The sequence below is a fragment of the Hemiscyllium ocellatum genome, chromosome 16 (genome assembly GCF_020745735.1).
Source record: "Hemiscyllium ocellatum isolate sHemOce1 chromosome 16, sHemOce1.pat.X.cur, whole genome shotgun sequence".
NCBI classification, from domain to species: domain Eukaryota; kingdom Metazoa; phylum Chordata; class Chondrichthyes; order Orectolobiformes; family Hemiscylliidae; genus Hemiscyllium; species Hemiscyllium ocellatum.
The window spans coordinates 2,012,842-2,035,287 of record NC_083416.1 but is presented as its reverse complement, the minus strand read 5'-3'; the positions used below and the strand labels follow the sequence as shown (position 1 = coordinate 2,035,287).

At 48.1% G+C, this 22,446-nt stretch overlaps 1 protein-coding gene across 1 annotated transcript; it reads left to right on the top strand.

Annotated features, from left to right (window-relative positions):
- The first annotated feature begins 6,205 nt into the window (after positions 1-6,205).
- Positions 6,206-21,904, top strand: LOC132823521 (uncharacterized). Its single transcript, XM_060837464.1, has 3 exons — positions 6,206-6,722; positions 15,797-16,566; positions 20,927-21,904. Exons 1-3 carry the CDS (start codon positions 6,206-6,208, stop codon positions 21,902-21,904), a joined length of 2,265 nt encoding a protein of 754 aa, XP_060693447.1.
- The last annotated feature ends 542 nt before the right edge of the window (positions 21,905-22,446 follow it).

Here is a 22,446-nt window from a genome sequence, read left to right as displayed (position 1 = left end):
ATGACACCAGGGAAAAAAAATGTTTTCTTTTAGAAAACCGTTCTGAAGGGCAGTGATTGTTCAGGTTTCTTTTAGAAAGAAGTAGTTGATTCCAAGAGGAAAATATCTCAGATGTAGTTTAGCAGAAGGATGGAGTTCCTGAGTGGCTTAAAAACACCTCCAAAATGGAAGGCTATCAAACAGGAGGTTAAGGAATCCATGTTCAGAAATAAATTAGCGGTGTTAGCGGTCTGTTCAGTTACTATCTCTCTCTGAAATTCTCCAAGAACAGCATTGTGTGAATGCAGAAATTTATTAAGAAACTGATTAAAGCTGCACCAGCTGAACAAGGAACTGAAAGTGGAAACCAGCTGGTCCTTCACAAGGTCTGAATATTTATAAGGCTGGTAGAGAGGGTAAAAGTGGGTGGGAGGGAGGGTTCCTGGTGTTTGTTGGTCTTTTATAATGTCATGTAGTCAGAGTTTTCCTTTTGTTCATAATAAACTTGGATGTTCTTGTGTTGCAAGAACATTGCTGATCCTCATGAGAGGCTGTCGGCAACTGGGCATTGTGGCAAATAGCAATTTATTACACCAGGTCTGACTCTGGGATCTGCCTTACCCCCAGTATTACCAATGGGCTGTGATGGGGACAATGTCAGGGCTAGGATATCAGTGCATGAGTTCCTCAGGGTAACATCCAATTCCAGTCATTCTCAGCTGCTTCATCAATGACCTTTCCCCTGTAAGGTCAGAAGTGGGAATTGTTCTGTTATGTCTTATGATCAATATATCTTTCAGAGACATGCTCACAATGTAACCACTATATCAGAGCATTTGGCCTTACGGCTTAAAGGTCTCCTAATCACATGAGATGATGTTGAGTGACAGCAAAATAACTGACAAACAGATCCAACAGCAAACAACACGTACTTTTCCAGGGGGCAGTATGATCACCAGGTATGGTTAATTCTCTTAAGCATTACTTTAAAGTTTGAAATGTTGGTCTTGTGAACTCTGTTCTACCTGTGTGTCTAATTTTCCAATTGATGGCACCTGCCTACATACAATTTTGCATATCTGTTTGGGATAAGATTTTAACTTTGGGTAAAAGGGGAAGGTTATGTCTCATATTTTCTGAGAATTTCTTATATTAACACAGGACCACACAATTTGGCCTGATGCTACACGGATCTCATACTCCATCTTACTAGGGGCCATCTGAAAGACGACATGCTGTGGAAATCCTGTCGCTCCATTGCAATCTAATGTCTGTGTACAATAGTTCACTGTAATGTCATTGGATGCTTCATACAGCAATGTCCATGTCCAGTTTCCCATGGCACAGGGGATAATGTCAACATTGCCACAGCAGGGGGGGCAAATACACACTGGGAGGGCAAATACACACCAGGGGGCAAACACATACCAGGGGGGCAAACACACACCAGGGGCAAACACACACCGGGGGGGGCAAATACATACCGGGGGGGCAAACACATACCAGGGGGGCAAACACACAACAGGGGCAAACAGACACTGGGGGCAAATACACACACGGGGAGGGGGCAACACACAGGGGCAAACACACCGGAGGGGAGGGCAAATGCATACCAGGGCAAATACACACTGGGGGGGCACACACCGGGGCAAATACACATCAATGGGGGAAATATACCAGGACAAATACACATCAGGGGCGCAAACACATATCAGGGGTAAACACACTGGGGGCAAACATACACCAGGGATGTTTGCTGATGACGATACAATGTTTGGCACCATTTGCATTTCTTAAAATACTAACACAGTTCCCAGCCAGAACTGGACAACATCTGGACTGGACTAATAACTGTAAGTAACATTACCTGGCACTTGTGTTGTGCCAGGGGAGTGTGTGGGGGGGGGGGTGGGAGGGTGATGGTCAGTGGGGGGAGTGTGTGTGTGTGGGGGAGGGTGATGGTCCGCGGGGAAGTGTGTGTGTAGGGGAGGGTGGTGGTCCGCAAGGGAGTGTGTGGGGGGGGGAGGGTGGTGGTCCGCAAGGGAGTGTGGGTGTTGATCATGGGGGGAGTATCAGGATCAGGTATTGGAGTAGGGGAAACTCCGCCCACCTCCAGTCCAGAAGAGGGATTAATACCCAAAACATCAACTTCTGTCCCTCCTGATGCTGCCTGGCTTGGTCTGATTCCATACCGTGTGGAAACAGGCCCCCTGGCCCAACAAGTCCACACTGACCCTCCAATCAGTAACACACCCAGACCCATTCCCCTGCCTCTGACTAATGCATCTAACAGGAGAAAGTGAGGACTGCAGATGCTGGAGATCAGAGCTGAAAATGTGTTGCTGGAAAAGTGCAGCAGGTCAGGCAGCATCCAAGGAACAGGAGAATCGATATTTCGAAACGTCAAATGCCCAAAACGTCGATTCTCCTGCTCCTTGGATGCTGCCTGACCTGCTGCGCTTTTCCAGCAACACATTTTCAGCTAATGCACATGGCACTAACACTGTGGGCAATTTAGCATGGTCAATTCACCTAACCTGTACATCTTTGGACTGTGGGAGGAAATCAGAGCACCCAGAGGAAACCCACGCAGACACGGAGAGAATGTGCAAACTCCACACAGACAGTTACCCGAGGCTGGAATCGAACCTGGGTCCCTGGCGCTGTGAGGCAGCAGTGCTAACCACTGAGCCATCTGTGTTCTTCCAGCCTCCTGGCCGTCCACGTTGGATTGTAGCATCTGTGGGGTTTTTTTTGTCTCTGGAAGGAGGAGAGGCATGGAAACACTCAGGGGCTGCACTTTCCCATCCAGGCCACGCACCATCATGTTTCGGGATTATTTCACTGACCTTCCACTGATGCCTGGTCAAAATCCTGGATCTCAGTCTCTAACAGCCCCGTGGGTGGCCCTATACACGGTCAGGATGGGGGGGGGGGGGGGGGGGGGGGGCGGCGAGCTGGGGGGAGGGGGGCAGGGGGTGGAGGGGCGGGGGCTGCATCAGTTCAAAACAGCAGCTCACCATCACCTTGTCCTGGGATAGAGTGGAAGCGTTACCCTCGCCAGCAGCACCCATATCGTGTGAATGAATAACAAGGTGCTGAGAGACAGCTGCTGGTTTCATATAAACGTGTGTTGCTTTACCGTTAACATTTAGAGAAGATAGGTTTACATTTTAATCAGGTTATTAATGCTGCCTCACAGCGCCTGAGACCCAGGTTCAATTCCCGACTCAGGCGACTGACTGTGTGGAGTTTGCACATTCTCCCTGTGTCTGCGTGGGTTTCCTCCAGGTGCTCCGGTTTCCTCCCACAGTCCAAAGATGTGCGGATCAGGTGAATTGGCCATGCTAAATTGCCCGTAGTGTTAGGTAAGGGGTAAATGTAGGGGTATGGGTGGGTTGTGCTTCGGCGGGTCGGTGTGGACTTGTTGGGCCGAAGGGCCTGTTTCCACACTTTAAGTAATCTAATCTAATCTAAAAAAAATTAATGAAGGTGTATGCTGTAAAATTGAAGCTAGTTTAGAAGTGAACCATGAATTTATAAAACAAGAAGAACAATATTAAATGGGATTAGTTTTTGAACCATCTGTGAAAGCTCAATTTGCTGCAGTGTCTTGGGATGGTAAGTGTTATTGCAGAGAAGATGCCAACTGCTTCAATCCAGCAGAACAAATCCGACCAACATGGTCCTGAGTGACAGGCTACTTACTGTTTGGAGTCAAAACAGAATCACACTTTAATCACCTGCTTAAAAATGCTAATTATAATCTGAAGCAGAGCTCGATCAAATTAACTGAAAGACACATGGCAAACTTGGAAATGATTAATTGGTAATCTTCTGATTTAAATTTCTGTACAGTAAGACAAAATATTTTGTTGTTTTAATGGGATGTCCAGCCGTAAATATTGACTGTACTTGCACACAGTCTAGTCATCCCTGATGAAGGGCTTTTGCCCAAAACGTCGATTTTCCTGCTCCTCGGATGCTGCCTGACCTGCTGTGCTTTTCCAGCACCACACTGATCGAAACACAGTCTAGTCAGAATGATCGCTACTGTCCTTCCTTTGTAGACAACAAGGGAAGAATGGGAAATTGAGTCATCGTATCCTGTAGCTAAAGTACAATTCATGATTTGAGTTCTCATATTTTGGCTGGTGAGGAAAAATTATTGTTGGAAGTAGAGAAATATTTTATTTTCTAGCTCACATTTCAGATTTCCCAGAAATGAAAGTCTTAATTATCTGTGCCATAGCTGCTGTGTGATTCAAAAGGCTGTAACTTCAGTGGGCAGTCCAGTGGAGTTCAAATCCTTTGGACTGTCTAAGCTCCAGTCAAATGTCGACTGTTCACTTCAATATTTATTAAATCAGTGTAAGCCCTCTCGAAATGGTTTAACCTGGTGCTGAGTAAAATAATGAAAGGTTCAAAATGGAGATGAATGGACCATCGAATTAAAGCAGGTGATCTTCACAACCTGTGTGCGGCCTGTTACAATGGGGTTAGGTAGTGGTGCGGGGATGACGAATGTGTACAAATGATTCAAGGTGACTGAGGAATTTATCTTAAAAATCCTGTACAGCAGAACAGAGCCAGACCAAAGTGAGATAATGTGAAATACTGCCATCTACTGGCAGTGTGGCCAGCAGTGAAGCTGTCATTTCCCCACACACCCCTTTACAATGCCTAGGATCCCTCTAAAGATCTTCTTTTATAATTTGGAGGGAAGAAAAATATTGTGAGAAAGAAGCAAAGCTATGTTTACAAACCCAGAGGTGGGGGAAATACAGTCTGACACATCTCCCATACCCTATCAGGGTTTTTGAGAGCTTCCTTATGCTACTGGGTAAGAGTTCAGGATTGGAAAATCGTTGCCCATGATAGATTGTGTTTTTACTGCAGTCTCAGTTCGAGAAGGAAGAAACTTCCAGTGGAGGCAGTTACAGTAACTTGTCATTGTGAAGCCCATAGTCGATAAGATAACTGGTACGTTCACAAATGGCAGGCTTTTTGTGAGACTTGGGCGTTGCTTTCCATTGTGTAGGTGTGAGTGGAGGAACAATTTCAGATGAAGAATCAGTGCATTGGATGCCCCGTGTGTTTCGGACATCCATGGTAATAATTGAAAGTATCCTAAAGACAATGTGAGAGTTAAATTACTGTGGTAAACCTGCTCAGAATACTGCTCATCAGTTTGGATTGTATTTGGCTGAACTGGTAATGTCAATGATTTTTCAAGGCACTAAGTTCGGGTAGATGGTGCTGAGGTAGCATTTTCACTGGGCACACGCATGTGTTTGGTTTTACAGAGAGAAGTCTATCTCTTAACTTCACTTCAAATGTGTAATCTTTAAGTAAAATGGTCACTGTGTAATTCTTATAGGATGTCAGTATAACTTCATACTCATCATGTCATCACGGAGTGGAATGTCTCGTGTTCCATTTTATCTCTGATCACCTGAAGCATGGCACACTGCATGAAGCACGCTGCTCTGTTGTAACCTGTTACTCTGAGCCTGGACACCTACTGTGCTCACCAAGGTAATGCCTGTGTGTAACAGGAGCTGGAATAACCATCTGTTGGATCTGACAATAGCATGATATCCATGTCCAGTTTTCTTTCTGCTACAAGGGTTAACATCAGAATTGTCACATCAGGTTAAAAAAACACCCTGACAGAGGCAAAATCACACCAGTCACAACCTGTGTGTTGATAATGTGGCAATTGGATCAGGTGCTCTGTTGATGTTCTAGTGTGTGGTCCTTACCTGGTCTCAGGGAGACATGATACGAGATTTCTAGAGTTCCATACTACGACTGTGTGTGTTATAGTCGCTCTGTGACTCAATAGACTATAACTTCAGTGGCTATCTAGTCGAGATCAAATCCTTTGGACTGTCTAACCTCCAGTCCGATGTCTGCAGTTAGCTTCAACGTTGATTAAAGCTGCATGCACCCTCTCCAGGTGGTTAAACTCGGTCCTGAATAAAACAATGTGAGATTCGAATTGGACCATCGATGGAACTCACGGTGCCAAATGGTGGTCAGCACGATTCCTGTTGCTGGGTACACGGTTATCGGTTAGTGGTGAACCTAAGTCACAATGTGACTCCTCTTACATCACAGTGATAGCCAGTGAACTGGAACATGCCTGAAGGTTCTGTTGTTGGAGACAGTGGAGATTTATTTGAGTACTGAGAAGATTAGACATTGGGAATCCTGTTTGAAAATGTCTGTAATGTACTCTGACACGGATGTCTATGACGTCATTACTGTTTTAGGGAAAGGGACATTTGGAGAAGTGGCAAAATGTTGGAAGAGGGGCTCCAGCCACTTTGTGGCCATAAAGATCATCAGGAACTACACCTTCCGGAAAGGAGTCATCAAGTGCGAGTTAAAAATGCTGCGAATGTTGGGAACTGTCAATTCGGACAAGTTCCACATTGTTCGTTTTTTTGAGTCCTTTAACGATGACACCAAGTTGTGCCTGGTGTTCGAACTCCTGGAGCAGAGCTTATATGAGTATCAGAGGGACAACAATTTTGTCCCTCTGCCAACCAAGCACATTCGGTCGATCACCAAACAGGTTCTAATTGCTCTGCAGAAACTGAAGGAGCTCTCTATAGTCCACACAGACATCAAACCTGAAAATATCATGCTTGTTGAACAGGCTCAATTTCCTTTCAAAGTCAAGGTAATTGATTTTGGTTCAGCCTGCATATTGTCTGAAATTCAGCAAATTAAAGGTACGTGCTTTAAGTTTTTCTATCCTCAGTGCTGAGGGACACTCAACCATTTATCTTGAAGAGTGAATGACAATCAGTTTGAGCAGGAATGAAGGAATCTTGCAATTAGTATAGGCCACTATTTATACCCGACCAGCGGCACGGTGGCACAGTGGTTAGCACTGCTGCCTCACAGCGCCAGAGACCCGGGTTCAATTCCCGCCTCAGGCAACTGTCGATGTGGAGTTTGCACATTCTCCCTGTGTCTGCATGGGTTTCCTCTGGGTGCTCCAGTTTCCTCCCACAATCCAAAGATGTGCAGGTCAGGTAAATTTCCCGTAGTATTAGGTGAAGGGGTAAATGTAGGGGAATGGGTCTTGGTGGGTTGCGCTTCGGCGGGTCGGTATGGACTTGTTGGGCCAAAGGGCCTGTCTCCACACTGTGATCTAATCTAATCTAAACCCCTTTGACAACCGTTCATTCAAAAACATCTATTCCGATGGGAAATGCTGATGGTGTTGTTCAAGGAATAAGTTTGGGGTGGAGCTAATTGACTTGTTTTATGACTTCTGATCAAACCTTCAGATCTTATTTTAAGTGTAAAATCATGAAGGTGATTTTTCTTTAATAAACAAGCAAATAAATGACACTTACCAATGAAACATATCAAATTGTTGGAGGGTGAGATGGTAAGCCAGCCTTGTTTCTTGCTGGAGAGTCTAGATCCAAGGGTTACAGTCTCAGAATCCATTTTAAGTTGATATGAAAAGGTATTTCTTCCCTTGGTTGTAAGTCTTTGAATTTCCCCACCCAAGGAAGCTGGGGGCGGGGTCTCAGTTTATGTATATATTCAGTCACTGAAATCCATTAGGTGAAAGTGAGGACTGCAGATGCTGGAGATCAGAGTCGAGAGTGTGGTGCTGGAAAAGCGCAGTGGGTCAGGCAATGTCCGAGGAGCAGGAGAATAGACGTTTCAGGCAAAAACCCTTCATCAGGATTCCTAATGAAGGGCTTATGCTGGAAACGTCGATTCTCCTGCTCCTCGGATGCTGCCTGACCTGCTGTGATTTTCCAGCACCACACTCTAGTCACTGAGATCTGTACATTTTAGACACGGGCAAGTCCAGGAATAATGGGAAGCACGTTCTCCACATGTTGGGGCAAAACATCGTGAATCTGCCTGAATCACAATAAGTGGGTTTGCATGTACAGCAGGTAATTGCTAAAGGGGTTGAGTTTAAAAGCAGGAAGTTATGCTGCAGCTGTACAGGGTCCTGGTGAGGCCACACCTGGAGTACTGTGTACAGTTCTGGTCTCCTTACTTGAGAAAGGATGTACTGGCACTGGAGGGGGTGCAGAGGGGGTTCACTGGGTTGATTCTGGAGTTGAAGGGGTTGGCTTGTGAGGAGAGACTGAGTAGACTGCGATTATACTCATTGGAATTTAGAATAATGAGGGGGGGGATCTAATAGAAACATTTAAAATTATGAAGGGATTAGATATGACAGAAGCAGGGAGGTTGTTTCCACTGGTGGGTGAAACTCGAACTGAAGGGCACAACCTCCAAATAAGGGGGGAGCAGGTTTCGGACGGAGTTGAGGAGGAATTTCATCACCCAGAGGGTTGTGAATCTGTGGAATTCCCTGCCCAGGGAAGCAGTTGAGGCTTCCTCACTGAATGTTTGTAAGGTGGAGCTGGATGGATCTTTGAACAGTAACGGAAGTAAGAGTTACAGTGAGAGGGCGGGGAAGGGGAGCGGAGTCCATGAAAAGATCAGCCATGATCATATTGAATGGGGGAGCAGGATCAATGGGCCGGATGGCCTACTCCTGCTCCTGTTCTTACATTCCCTTAACTCCTTGCATTTAAATACATACATTTAAAGATATACGTTTAAATATATACATTTAAATATATATATTGCTCAGGCTGCCATTTCCTTGTGTTTCCTTTGAAAATCTGCTTCTTCTGTCTTTCAGGGTGGGTCAGTTAGTTTCTGCCTCCCATTCCCTGATGTGTATTTGCCGTCAAGTTCCCAACTCCCTGCCAATCCAGTTTAAACCCTCCCCCCCAGCAGAAGCAGATCTGTCTGCAGGGAGGGTTAACCTGGTGCTGTTCAGGTGTACACTGCCCAGTTTGTACAGCTGACACCCACTCCAGAAGCAGTTGGCATGCCCCCAAAAATCAAATACCCATCCTCTTATCCCTGCTTTCCAGGCGCGTGTTTGACTCACTCACTTCGCCCAATTCTGGTACTCACTGTCACATGGGACTGGGAATAATCCTGAGACTAATGCTTAATCTCCTAGTTAGCTCTCTGAAATCTGCTTTCAGGACCTCACTGTCATTCCTACCTCAGTCATTGGTACCAACATGGACCACAACCACTGACCGAACACCCTCCCATAGGAAGATGGCCCCCAGATGCCCCACAACGTCCTTTACCCTAGAGCATAGAAAATAGAACAATACAACGCAGTACAGGCCCTTCAATGTTGCACTGGCCTGTGGAACCCATCTGAAGGCCATCTATCCTACTCCATTTTCAACATATGTTTATACAATGCTCATTTAAATGCCCTTAAAGTTGGTGAGTCTACTACTGTTGCCGGTAGGGTATTCCAAGCCCTTACTGCTCTCTGAGCAAAGAAACTATCTCTAAAATCTGTCCTATATCTATCACCCCTCAATTTAAAGCTATATCTCCTCATGCTCGGCATCACCAATCAAGGCTCTATGCACTAGGGAGACAATATTCAGAACTGGAGTCACATTAACACACACAGAAATACCTGTCTGACCCCCAGATGATGGAATCCCTTCCATCTGTTGCTCAATATTGTTCTTCCTCCTTCCCAGTACAGCTCTCCCCCCTGGTCTCATTAACCTGTCCACTCTCCTGAAGAGCTGAAAATGTGTTGCTGGTTAAAGCACAGCAGGTTAGGCAGCATCCAAGGAATAGGAAATTCGACGTTTCGGGCATAAGCCCTTCCTGATGAAGGGCTTATGCCCGAAACGTCGAATTTCCTATTCCTTGGATGCTGCCTAACCTGCTGTGCTTTAACCAGCAACACATTTTCAGCTGTGATCTCCAGCATCTGCAGACCTCATTTTTTACACTCTCCTGAAGAACCATCACCCTCACAACTCTCAGACCCAGCTTGCATGACAGACGCATGGGAGCTGTGCACCGTCTGCCTGGTTTTCCCTGACCTTCAGTATAAGCCCCTCCCTAAGCCCATGTGTTATCCACACAGCTCCCTGCCACACAGACACTGCTCAGGTTTTGATAACTGCAGCTTAAGCCTGTGCCGGCAATGACACTTCCTGCCTGGCATACGCTGTGTATCACAGATTCCCTACAGTGTGGAAACAGGCCATTTGGCCCAACAAGTCCATACTGACCCTCTGAAGGTTTGGATATACCAACTACTTGGCCAATCTGACCCACCATCCAGTAAAATATCTCTGCAATTTACAAGTTGAACCTTCTACAACTGCAGTAGCACAAACTTACTGAGGAACTTGGTCCCCAGCACTAAAGTGAAAATCAACTACAGGAAGCTGAAAACAAGAGAAAAGCGAAGGGTCATCTCCTGAGCTCACACAAAACAGTACTCAACGCACACAGGGCGACACTGCAGGAGGCCTTTATTTATAGTTCCTGGAAACAACTGACTCAAGCTTCAAACAACTGGAATAAGCCAACGTCTAATTAACACCCCGCAACTTCTCTCCAGAGCTTGGAATGAAAGCTGCAATAAAACCTAACCTCTCCTAAAGCCGGGGTGTTTTACCTGATCGCTGAATTGGGGGAGAAACAAAACCTTTAAGACTCTCATCAGCTCCCAGTACAAACCAAGTGAAACTGAAAAGGGTCTGGGTTCCAGGTACTGAACTAACTCCATGTCTTCTTGCTTCTATTGAGTTTGCTCTCATCTAAAGAAATGCTTAGGAGCGACGCTCCGAAAGCTAGTGCTTCCAATTAAACCTGTCGGACTATAACCTGGTGTTGTGTGATTTTTAACTTTGTCCACCCCAATCCAACACCGGCATCTCCAAATTAGGAATTTCAGGCTGACTGGTTCCCTCTCCTCAAAGCATTGTTCTCCAGATGCTTGCTTAAGTAACACAGTGAGGATAAATGAAGTCGCAACAGGAGCCCATACGGCCTCTTCAGTCGTCCAGTGAGATAATGGATCAGTGGTGCTGGAAGAGCACAGCAGTTCAGGCAGCATCCAAAGTGCAGCAAAATCGACGTTACGGGCAAAAGCCCTTCATCAGGAAGGGCTTTTGCCCGAAACGTCGATTTTGCTACACTTTGGATGCTGCCTGAACTGCTGTGCTCTTCCAGCACCACTGATCCAGAATCTGGTTTCCAGCATCTGCAGTCATTGTTTTTACCTCAGTGAAATAATGGCCAGTCTTTGACGTTCAATCCAATTTCCCGTCCATGCTCTATAATCTTTTGATTCCCTTAATGCTTAGAAATCAACTGATCTCCAGTCTCGCATGTAGTCCTCAATTTAGCTAGAGCTGCCTGGCCATGGGAAGTCCAGTGATTCTGCACTCATTCAATGGAGAAACCTTTTTTTTGTTAAGATTACACCCCCTACAGTGTGGAAACAGGCCCTTCAGCCCAACCAGTCCACACTGGCCCTCTAAAGAGTAACCCACCCAGATCCATTTCCCTCTGACTAATGCACCTAACACTACAGGCACCTTAGCCTGGCCAATTCACCTGAGCTGCACATCTTTGGATTGTAGAAGGAAACTGGAGCACCCAGAGGAAACCCGCGCAGACACTGGGAGAATGTGCAAACTCCAGTGCTAACCACTGAGCCACCATGCCGCCCTGTATCTTATCTCAGTCCCAGATTGGATGATCCTTTTTTTCCTGAGACTACCGCTCCCAATTCTAAACTTTTCAACCGGGGAAATGATAAAAGCTTCATCAGTTTCACACGGAATACCTTACATTCATCTCAACTAGGGAGAGGATTGGCATGCTCTTCATTAGTTTTTGTGAACAGGAAATCGTTACATCTCAGGATTCAATCTTGAGAACCTTAATTACTGCCTGTTCAAGCCAGGATTTCCTTCTTTAAGTAAAGGAACCCAGAGGTAACCTCACACTGCAGCAAGACTCCCTTACTCTTTGACTGCAAGTGTTTGTATTAAAGGTAACTGTAATATGAGCCTCCTGGTTGCTTGTGGTACCTGCATGTTTATTTCCTGTAATTCGTGTGAAAGGCAACTCAAATGCTGAACACCTTTTTTTTAGATTAGATTACTTACAGTATGGAAACAGGCCCTTCGGCCCAACAAGTCCAGACTGACCCGCCGAAGCGCAACCCACCCAGACCCATACCCCTACATTTACCCCTTCACCTAACACTACGGGCAATTTAGCATGGCCAACTCAGCTGACCTGCACATCTTTGGACTGTGGGAGGAAACCGGAGCACCCGGAGGAAACCCACACAGACACGGGGAGAACGTGCAAACTCCACACAGTCAGTTGCCTGAGTCGAGAATTGAACCGGGGTCTCTGGCGCTGTGAGGCAGCAGTGCTCACTGCTGTGTCACCGTGCCGCCCACTGGTGAGCCACCTTTGCCTTCCTCAACTGTACCTCTTTCTTATTTTGTCCTTGTTGTTTCTCACAGAATTGTTTATTGGCTATCACTTGGTTTTCTGTATCAGATCATTCAAGTCGAGAAAGGAATCATCAGTAATCCACGAGCAAAGCCAATTATGTTGTAGCTGTTTGAGTGACCTCTATTTGAGGGTATGGGGAGAAAGCGGCTGTGGGACATTGAGATTGGATGGTCAGCCATGATCAAATCAAAAGGTGGTGCAGGCTCGAAGGGCCGAATGGCCTACTCCTGTAGCTATTTCCTGTGACATTTGAATTCATCCTCTCTCCTGAAGCTGTAAACTGCAGAGATCAGGATGATATCAGTACAAGGACCTGAGCTGTCATTGTGTGTGTTGTAACTAGATTGAAAGAGACAGCTCTCAGCTGAAAGCTTCGATCAGACTGCCACATCTTGGGGAAACCCTCTTCATCCCACGTAGCCGCTGTTTCTGTTCATCCCACAGTTGGGGGAGTCTTTATACATTTAATATTTAAAATGTTAAAGTTAACATGCCTAACGCTAGAGGTCTGCGATGTGCTGGGTTGTGCCAGAGTCATAGAGAGGTACAGCACGGAAACAGACACTTCAATCCATCCCATCCATGCCAACCAGATATCCCAACCCAATCTAGTCCCACCTGCCAGCACCCGGCCCATATCCCTCCAAACCCTTCCTATTCATATACCCATCCAAATGCCTCTTAAATGTTGCAATTGTACCAGCCTCCACCACACCCTCTGGCAGCTCATTCCATACACGTACCACCCTCTGTGTGAAAAAGTTGCCCCTTAGGTCTCTTTTATATCTTTCCCCTCTCACCCTAAACCTGCGCCCTCTAGTTCTGGACTCCCCAACCCCAGAGAAAGACTTTATCTATTTACCCTAGCCATGCCCCTCATAATTTTGTAAACCTCTCTAAGGTTACCCCTCAGCCTCTGACGCTCCAGGGAAAACAGCTCCAGCCTATTCAGCCTCTCCCTATAGCTCAAATCCTCCAACCCTGGCAACATCCTTGTAAATCTTTTCTGAACCCTTTAAAGTTTCACAACATCTTTCCAATAGGAAGGAGACCAGAATTGCACGCAATATTCCAACAGTGGCCTAACCAATGTCCTGTACAGCCGCAACATGACCTCCCAACTTCTGTACTCAATATTCTGACCAATAAAAGATACCAAACACCTTCTTCACTACCCTATCTAACTGTGACTCCACTTTCAAGGAGCTATGAACCTGCACTACAAGGTCTCTTTGTTCAGCAACAATCCCTAGGACCTTACCATTAAGTGTATAAGTCCTGCTAAGATTTGCTTTCCCAAAATGCAGCACCTCGCATTTATCTAAATTAAACTCCATCTGCCACTTCTCAGCCCATTGGCCCATCTGGTCCAGATCCTGTTGTAATCTGAGGTAACCCTCTTCACTGTCCACTACACCTCCAATTTTGGTGTCATCTGCAAACTTACTAACTGTACCTCTTATGCTTACATCCAAATCATTTATGTAAATGACAGAAAGTAGAGGGCCCAGCACCGATCCTTGTGGCACTCCACTGGTCACAGGCCTTCAGTCTGAAAAACAACACTCCACCACCACCCTCTATATTCTACCTTTGAGCCAGTTCTGTACCCAAATTGCTATTTCTCCCTGTATTCCATGATATCTAACCTTGCTAATCAGTCTCCCATGGGGAACCGTGTCGAATACCTTACTGAAGTCCATATAGATCAAATCTACTGCTCTGCCCTCATCAATCCTCTTTGTTACTTCATCAAAAAACTAAATTAAGTTGGTGAGACATGATTTCCCACACACAAAACCATGTTGACTATCCCGAATCAGTCCTTGTCTTTCCAAATACATGTACATCCTGGCGCTCAGGATTCCCACCAACAACTTGCCCACCACTGAGGTCAGGCTCACTGGTCTATAGTTCCCTGGCTTGTCCTTCCCACCCTTCTTAAACAGTGGCACCACGTTAGCCAACCTCAGAACTCTGCCTTCCCTGTTGGGCCCCTTGCATTGCAATAAATGCAGTTTAATTTATTAGTCCTACCTTGTCCCTGACTGCCCTGACTGTTTGACTCACTTCTGTTCTCAGCTGTACCCATCTCAGATTGATCTCTTTCCTCACTATCTCCTGGGTCCAACCACCCCCCCACCCTATCAGTTTAAATGCTCCCAAGTAGTTCTAGCAAATTTCCCTGCCAGTATATTAGTCCCCTTCCAATTTAGGTGCATTCCGTCCTCCTTGTACAGGTCACTTCTACCCCAAAAGAGATTCCAATGATCCAAAAATGTGAATCCTTCTCCCATACACCAGCTCCTCAGCCATGCATTCATCTGCTCTAACCTCTTATTCCTGCCCTCACTTTCTAGTAGCACTGGGAGTAATCCCGATATTACTACCCTTGAGGACCTCCTTTTTAAATTCCTGCCTAACTCTCTATAATCTCCCTTCAGAGTGTCAACCTTTTCCCTTCCTATGTCGTTGGTTCCCATGTGGACAGTGACCTCCTGCTGGCCCCTCCGAGACATCCTTGATCCTGGCACCAGGGAAACAACACAACATTCTGCTCTTTTGCTGCTGCCCACAGAAACGTCTGTCTGTACCTTGGACTTCAGAATCCCCTAAGACAATTGATCTCTTGGAAGCCGACGTACCCATCATTACATTAGAGCCAGTCCCAATACCAGAATCTTGGCTGTTCGTGCTACGTTCCCCTGAGAATCCATCACCTCCTATATTTTCCAAAACAGCATTCCTGTTTGAAATGGGTATATCCACAAAAGACTCCTGCACTAGGTGCCTACCTCTCTTACCCTTCCTGGAGTTAACCCATCTATGTGACTGTATCTGAGACTTTCCCCCTTCCTATAACTGCCATCCATCACATACTGTTGCTGTTGCAAATTCTTCATCGCTTCTAACTGTCTCTCCAACCGATCCACTCGATCTGATAAGATTCGCATCCAACAGCATTTATGGCAGATATAATCCACAGTAACCCTTAAACTCTCTTTAAACTCCCACATCTGACAAGATGGCTCTGACTTCATGGCCCATATCAGGGTTCATTGGCCAAAGATCATCGTGCATCCAGACAGGGGCAAGGGTCAACGTGTGAAACTTCCCAGCAGCCACCGACAACGGCAGGCAGAGGACGGAGGAGAGGTTTGATTCCAGCCTCGGGTGACTCTCTGTGTGGAGTTTGCACATTCTCCCCGTGTCTTTGTGGGTTTCGTCTGGATACTCCGGTTTCCTCCCACAGTATAAAGATGTGCAGGTCAGGTGAATTGGCCATGCTAAATTGCCCGTAGTGTTAGGTACATTAGTCAGAGGGAGATGGGTCTGGGTGGGTTACTGTTCGGAGGGTCGGTGTGGAATTGTTGGGCCGAAGGGTCTGTTTCTACACTGTCGGGAATCTAATCAAAAGTTTTTTTTCCTTCCAAAGGACCATACATTCAGTCGAGATTTTACCGATCCCCTGAGATCTTGCTGGGATTACCATTCTGTGAAAAGTTGGACATGTGGTCCCTTGGCTGTGTTATTGCAGAGCTTCACCTGGGCTGGCCCATCTACCCTGGCACCAATGAGTATGACCAGATCAGGTATATTGTTGATACCCAGGGGCTCCCGAGTGACCACCTGTTGGAAGTCGCTAGCAAAACCCACCATTTCTTCAAAAAAGCTCGTCAAATGAATTCCACCTACCAATGGACCCTGAAAACAGTGGACGAATATCAAGCAGAGACCATGGTACAATCACTGGAGACCAGAACAAGAAGCATCCATTCACTTGACCAGCTTGCAACCATCAACCAGAGCAAAACCGTGTTCCCAGACAAGGAGCTCAAAGCTGAATTATTTGATCTGATGACCATGGTGTCACTCATAAAGAAGATTCTCACCTACGACCCCGGGCAGCGCCCTGCCCCGAATGTCGCCTTAAAGCATCCTTTTATCACCATGAAAAAGCTCAAATCCAAATACAAACATACCAAGTATTACCAAGCGTCAAGACAAGCTCTCTGTGCAGCTCTCCGCTACGAAGAATGTCCAAATGAAAAGGAGGCTCTGTGCTGTCATCGACTCAAACAGAGTTGTCACTTCAATAGTGAGTCATACCCTCAGGGCCATAGGCATCAAGAGCCTCAAGGCGCCAATCAGCAGGTAGATACTGATGATTTGGATGGCACAACTACCGATGATTTCGAGAAACAGGTTGGTCTACAAATGTGGGAGAAAGAGGGGACTGCAGGTGCTGTGTGGCGCTGGGAAAGCACAGCAGGTCAGGCAGCATCCAAGGAGCAGGAGGGTCGATGATCCAGGCAGCAGCTTTTCATCATTCCTGATGAAGGGCTTATGTTCGAAACGTTGACTCTCCTGCTCCTCGGAGGCTGCCTGACCTGCTGTGCTTTTCCAGTGCCATACGTTTTGACCCTGATCTACAAATATGCTGTGTGTTTGGGAAATAATTATCCTACAGAATTGTTGCTGAAATGTCGCACATTTTTTGTGAGATGTCATCTCAACGTTTTGTAAATATAAAGAAAGGCAGGTTTCCAGTGCCCTATTTGCCCCCCATCACACGGACACACACCCACCCACCCACACACCCATGCTGAGTGTGAGTAACGGATGTGGTACAGTCACCTCCTTGGATCGCCTGTCCTGAGCTACTCGTTTGGTCTAGAGGGACAGGTCAGCTGGGATCTTGTTCCCTAGCTTCACCTGTCACCAGGGGAACAGGCAGCACCAGAGAACAGGCAACACCAGGGAAACAGGCATCACCAGGGAAACAGGCAGCAGCAGGGAACAGGCATCACCAGAGAAACAGACATCACCAGGGAACAGCATCACCAGGGAAACAGGCAGTACCAGGGGAACAGGCAGCACCAGGGGAACAGGCAGCACCCGGGTAACAGGCATCAACAGACAGCAGCAGAGGTACAGGCAGCACCAGGGAAAAAGGCATCACCAGGGAAACAGGCAGCACCAGGGGAACAGGCAGCACCAGAGGTACAGGCAACACCATGGGAACAAGCAGCACCAGGGAAACAGGCATCACCAGGGAACAGGCATCACCAGGGAACAGGCAGCACCAGTTAAACAGTTAGCACCAGGGTAACAGGCATCAACAGGCAGCAGCAGAGGTACAGGCAGCACTAGGGAAACAGGCATCACCAGGGAACAGGCATCACCAGAGGTACAGGCATTACCAGGGAACAGGCAGCACCATGGGAACAGGAAGCACCAGAGGTACAGGCATCACCAGGGAACAGGCAACACCAGGGGAACAGACAGCACCAGGGGAACAGACAGCACCAGGGGAACAGGGAGCACCATGGGAACAGGAAGCACCAGAGGTACAGGCATCACCAGGGAACAGGCATCACCAGGGAAACAGGGCAGCAGCAGGGAAACAGGCAACACCAGGGAACAGGCAGCACCACGGGAACAGGTAGCACCAGGGAAACAGGCATCACCAGGGAACAGGCATCACCAGAGGTACAGGCACCACCAGGGAACAGGCAGCACCAGGGGAACAGGCAGCACCAGAGGTACAGGCATCACCAGGGAACAGGCATCATCAGGGAACAGGCAGCACCAGGGGAACAGGCAGCACCAGAGGTACAGGCATCACCAGGGAACAGGCAGCACCACGGGAAAAGGCAGTACCATGGAAACAGGCATCACCAGGGAACAGGCATCACCAGAGGTACAGGCAGCACCAGGGAACAAGCAGCACTGGGGGAACAGGCATCACCAGAGAAACAGGCATTACCAGGGAAATAGACAAGTCCAGGGAACAGGCAGCACCAGTGGTACAGGCATCACCAGGGGAACAGTCAGCATCAGGGGAACAGGCAGCACCAGGGAACAGGCATCACCAGCGAAACAGGTAGCACCAGGGAAACAGGCAACACCAGGGTACAGGCAGCACCAGGGAAACAGGCAACACCAGGGAACAGGCATCACCAGGGAACAGGCAGCACCACGGGAACAGGCAACACCAGGAAACTGGCAACGGGGACACACTTTAGAGTTCGGCAAGGTGGCACAGTGGTTAGCATTGCTGTCTCACAGCGCCAGAAACCTGGGTTCAATTCCTGCCTCGGGCAATTGTCTGTGTGGAGTTTGCACATTCTCCCCAGTGTCTGTGTGGGTTTCCTCCGGGTGCTCCGGTTTCCTCCCACAATCCAAAGATGTGCAGGTTAGGTGAACTGGCCATGCTAAATTGCCCATAGTGTTAGGTGAAGGGGTAAATGTAGGGGTATGGGTGGGTTGCTCTTCGGAGGGTCGGTGTGGACGTGTTGGGCCGAAGGGCCTGTTTCCACACTGTGAATAATCTAATCCAATCTAATCAAGCTGGTATTCCACCCTCAACAAGATGCTTGCAATGGGGAGTTGAGGAAAACGTTTTCGTACAATGAGTGATTAGGATCTGGAATGAAAGTTGGTGAAAACTGCCACTCGAGAGGGATTTTGCATTACTGTCTGAATTTGAAGTATCCTCAGTGCTAGAGGGAAAAGGCTGGGGGAGTAGCCGGAAGTAAATTGCTCCTTTGCAGAGCTAGCAAGCAACCAACAAACAGAACGGCCTCTTGTACTGTAACAACTCTATAGTTTTGTGATTCTGAACAACATGGCAGCCAATACAATTCTAAAAAATGTTTAATTAATTACTTTTCAACCTTAGTCATACCTCTCAAACACCCCAGAACTTCCTGGTTAAGTGGGTTCTCTGGGCTCCCTTGTACCACTGAGCTGAAGAACAAGTGGTTAGCACCACGTTATCGAATGTGCAACACTGAAATGGGAGCTGCAATGATGAATATGTTGGGAGGAGAATCTGACCAGGGAAAGAGTGAGGATTGGCAGGACAGGGGAATGATGGGGCTCCAGACAGTTCAAGTAACAAAGGCAACAAACATTGAGATACTTGCTTTTCACTGGCCAGTCATAAGAACCATACCAGGCAAACATTTTGCAGCATAAGGTCGCTTTCTCATTAGAGAGAGCCAGTGGGGAGTGGTGTAACCTGAGAGTCACCACACCTCAGGTGAGGAGGAAGGTTGAGAAGGAGAGTCCTTTATTGTAACCCAATTGAACTCACGCTGTTGGTGTTACTCTGCATTATAGAGCAGTCATCAGCCATGGGGTCAATGGGCCATCACCATGGTGTCAATGGGCCATCACCATGGAGATATGGGCCATCACCATGGAGACAATGGGCCATCACCATGGGGTCAATGGGCCATCACCATGGAGACAATGGGCCATCACCATGGAGATATGGGCCATCACCATGGAGACAATGGGCCATCACCATGGAGACAATGGGCCATCACCATGGTGTCAATGGGCCATCACCATGGAGATATGGGCCATCACCATGGAGACAATGGGCCATCACCATGGTGTCAATGGGCCAGCACCATGGAGATGGTGGGCTGTCACATTATGTAACAGCCACTGGGGCAACATTGGATAGGGACACCAAAGGGACATTGACATTAAGGAAATACACGTCTGTGACAGGTTTATATATTTGGATGTGTTACAGCATGATTCCATTGATACACATGATTTGGGATGTTTATTTTGTGGCGGGTTTTGTTTTTTGCTGTAATAGTCAGTAAGAGAGGGAAGGGGGGGTTTCGGAGTGGATGGTGAATGGGAAGTTGGAAGTACAGTTCCTGGTATCTCACTGTGTCCAGTCTGGGCCTGAGGAGGCTTGTCTAAATGACCTTCCCCTTGCTCTTTCTCCTGACTAATGTCACTTTGCTGGGGGTGGGCATTGTCCCCACAGGGTGTGGAGCAGATCAGCAGGAGTTTTGACACTTGCCCTGACCAGTTCTGTGGGACTCTCTCAGAAGGTGCAGGCCCTGATACCATTGTTTGAGAGCCTCAGGCGTCAGTTTTATCACAATTCCATCTGGGTTTGCACTGTCCTGGATGTTGACGGCACACCAGGAGTCACACGTACCCATGAAGTGCTAACCAATCAGAAGCAAAAGGCCATTTCTGTGTGCATGACCTCCCACCCCACCCCCTCCCCCACCAGGGAGATGGTGGCTATCGGTGACATAAGATCCATCAGAGCATTTGCATTGTGGGTGCACACAGGTGCAACTGAATGCCTGTGGGTGGGCAGGGGGTCATTGGAGGGAGATGGGCATCAGGTTCCCCACCCACCCCCATCCCCACCCCCACTCACTCAGTCAGGGAGCTGGTAAACTTTGCTTGCCAAGTTCCCCACAGTGAGACCACCCACCACTGGGTAAAGACCAGGAACGCTAGGCGAAGACCCTGATTGGTGAGGGAGGAAGGCTGGTCAGGGGTCTGTCCCTCTCGACATGGAGGTGAGAGGATTGTGGGGTCTGCGCTCAGCCATTTCCTGTCTGATCAAATGTACCCCACACCCGCCCACCCACCCACCCAACCCGATATGATGGAGGGTACAAGATGCTGCCCTGTCTTCCTGATTGAACATCCGAGAAGGGAATCTCTGCCGGAACATTCCTGATTAGATACATCGTTCCCTGAAAGTTCCTCTCTCCTGCTTCTCCTCTTCCAGCAACTTCTCCTGCTCAGTATGGCCTCTGTTCAATCTCCCCGTCAGGCTGTATTTCAAAGAGAATGCCTCCCAGCAGACCCTCGTGTGGGATCAGCTGGTCCCTGCAGACCCTCGTGTGGGATCAGCTGGTCCCTGCAGACCCTCGTGTGGGATCAGCTGGTCCCTGCAGACCCTCGTGTGGGATCAGCTGGTCCCTGCAGGCCCTCGTGTGGGATCAGCTGGTCCCTGCAGACTCTCGTGTGGGATCTGCTGGTCCCTGCAGACCCTCGTGTGGGATCAGCTGGTCTCTGCAGACCCATGTGTGGGATCAGCTGGGCTCTGCAGACCCTCGTGTGGGATCAGCTGGGCTCTGCAGACCCTCGTGTGGGATCTGCTGGTCCCAGCAGACCCTCGTGTGGGATCAGCTGGTCCCTGCAGACCCCTGTGTGGGATCTATTGTTCCCTGCAGACCCTCGTATGGGATCTGCTGGTCCCAGCAGACCCTCGTGTGGGATCAGCTGGTCCCTGCAGACCCCTGTGTGGGATCAGCTGGGCCCTGCAGACCCCTGTGTGGGATCTATTGGTCCCTGCAGACCCTCGTGTGGGATCTGCTGGTCCCAGCAGACCCTCGTGTGGGATCAGCTGGTCCCTGCAGACCCTCGTGTGGGATCTGTTGGTCGCTGCCGACCCTCGTGTGGGGTCAGCTGGTCCCTGCAGACCCTCGTGTGGGATCAGCTGGTCCCTGCAGACCCCTGTGTGGGATCAGCTGGTCGCTGCAGACCCTCGTGTGGGGTCAGCTGGTCCCTGCAAACCCTCGTGTGGGATCAGCTGGTCTCTGCAGACCCTCGTGTGGGATCAGCTGGTCCCTGCAGACCCTCATGTGGGATCAGCTGGTCCCTGCAGACCCTCATGTGGGATCAGCTGGTCCCTGCAGACCCCTGTGTGGGGACAGCTAGTCCCTGCAGACCCTCGTGTGGGATCAGCTGGTTCCTGCAATAGCCTTTCGAGTGAAAAAGCAGCCATCCCACTGCTGCAGATTTCAGGACAGATCTCGAACAGATCCAGAAAGCACCCATTACTTGTACATAGCAACCATTGGATGAAATAAGCCAGCAGCTATCCTGTAAACAGTTGATGAACCCTTCTAGAGTCACAGAGTCCTACAGCACACAGACAGGCCCTTCGGCCCAAACTGGTCCATGCCGACCAAAATGTCCATCCATGCTAACGCCATGCACTTGGCCCATAGCCTTCTAATCCTTTCCTATCCATGTAGTTGTCCAAATGCCTTTTAAATTTTATTAATGTACCTGCCTCAACCACTTCTGCTGGCAGCTCATTCCATATGTGTACCCACCCTCTGTGTGAAGGAGTTGCTCCTCAGGTTCCCTTTTATTCTTTCCCCTCTAACCTTAACCTGATGTCCCTCCAGTCTGTGATTCCCCAACCCGGGGGAAAAGCCTGAGTGCATTCACCCTCTCCATGCCTCTCATGATCTTATACACCTCTGTAACATCCCCTCTCAGTCTCCTAAACTCTAA

What these genes read in the sequence shown, in the direction of transcription:
- LOC132823521 (XM_060837464.1), top strand. Translation starts at nt 6,206, where the DNA reads ATGTCTGTAATGTACTCTGACACGGATGTCTATGACGTCATTACTGTT. An exon ending in TGAAATTCAGCAAATTAAAG is followed by an intron (nt 6,723 to 15,796) that starts GTACGTGCTTTA and finishes TTCCTTCCAAAG; the next exon opens with GACCATACATTCAGTCGAGA. An exon ending in CCGATGATTTCGAGAAACAG is followed by an intron (nt 16,567 to 20,926) that starts GTTGGTCTACAA and finishes CTCCTCTTCCAG; the next exon opens with CAACTTCTCCTGCTCAGTAT.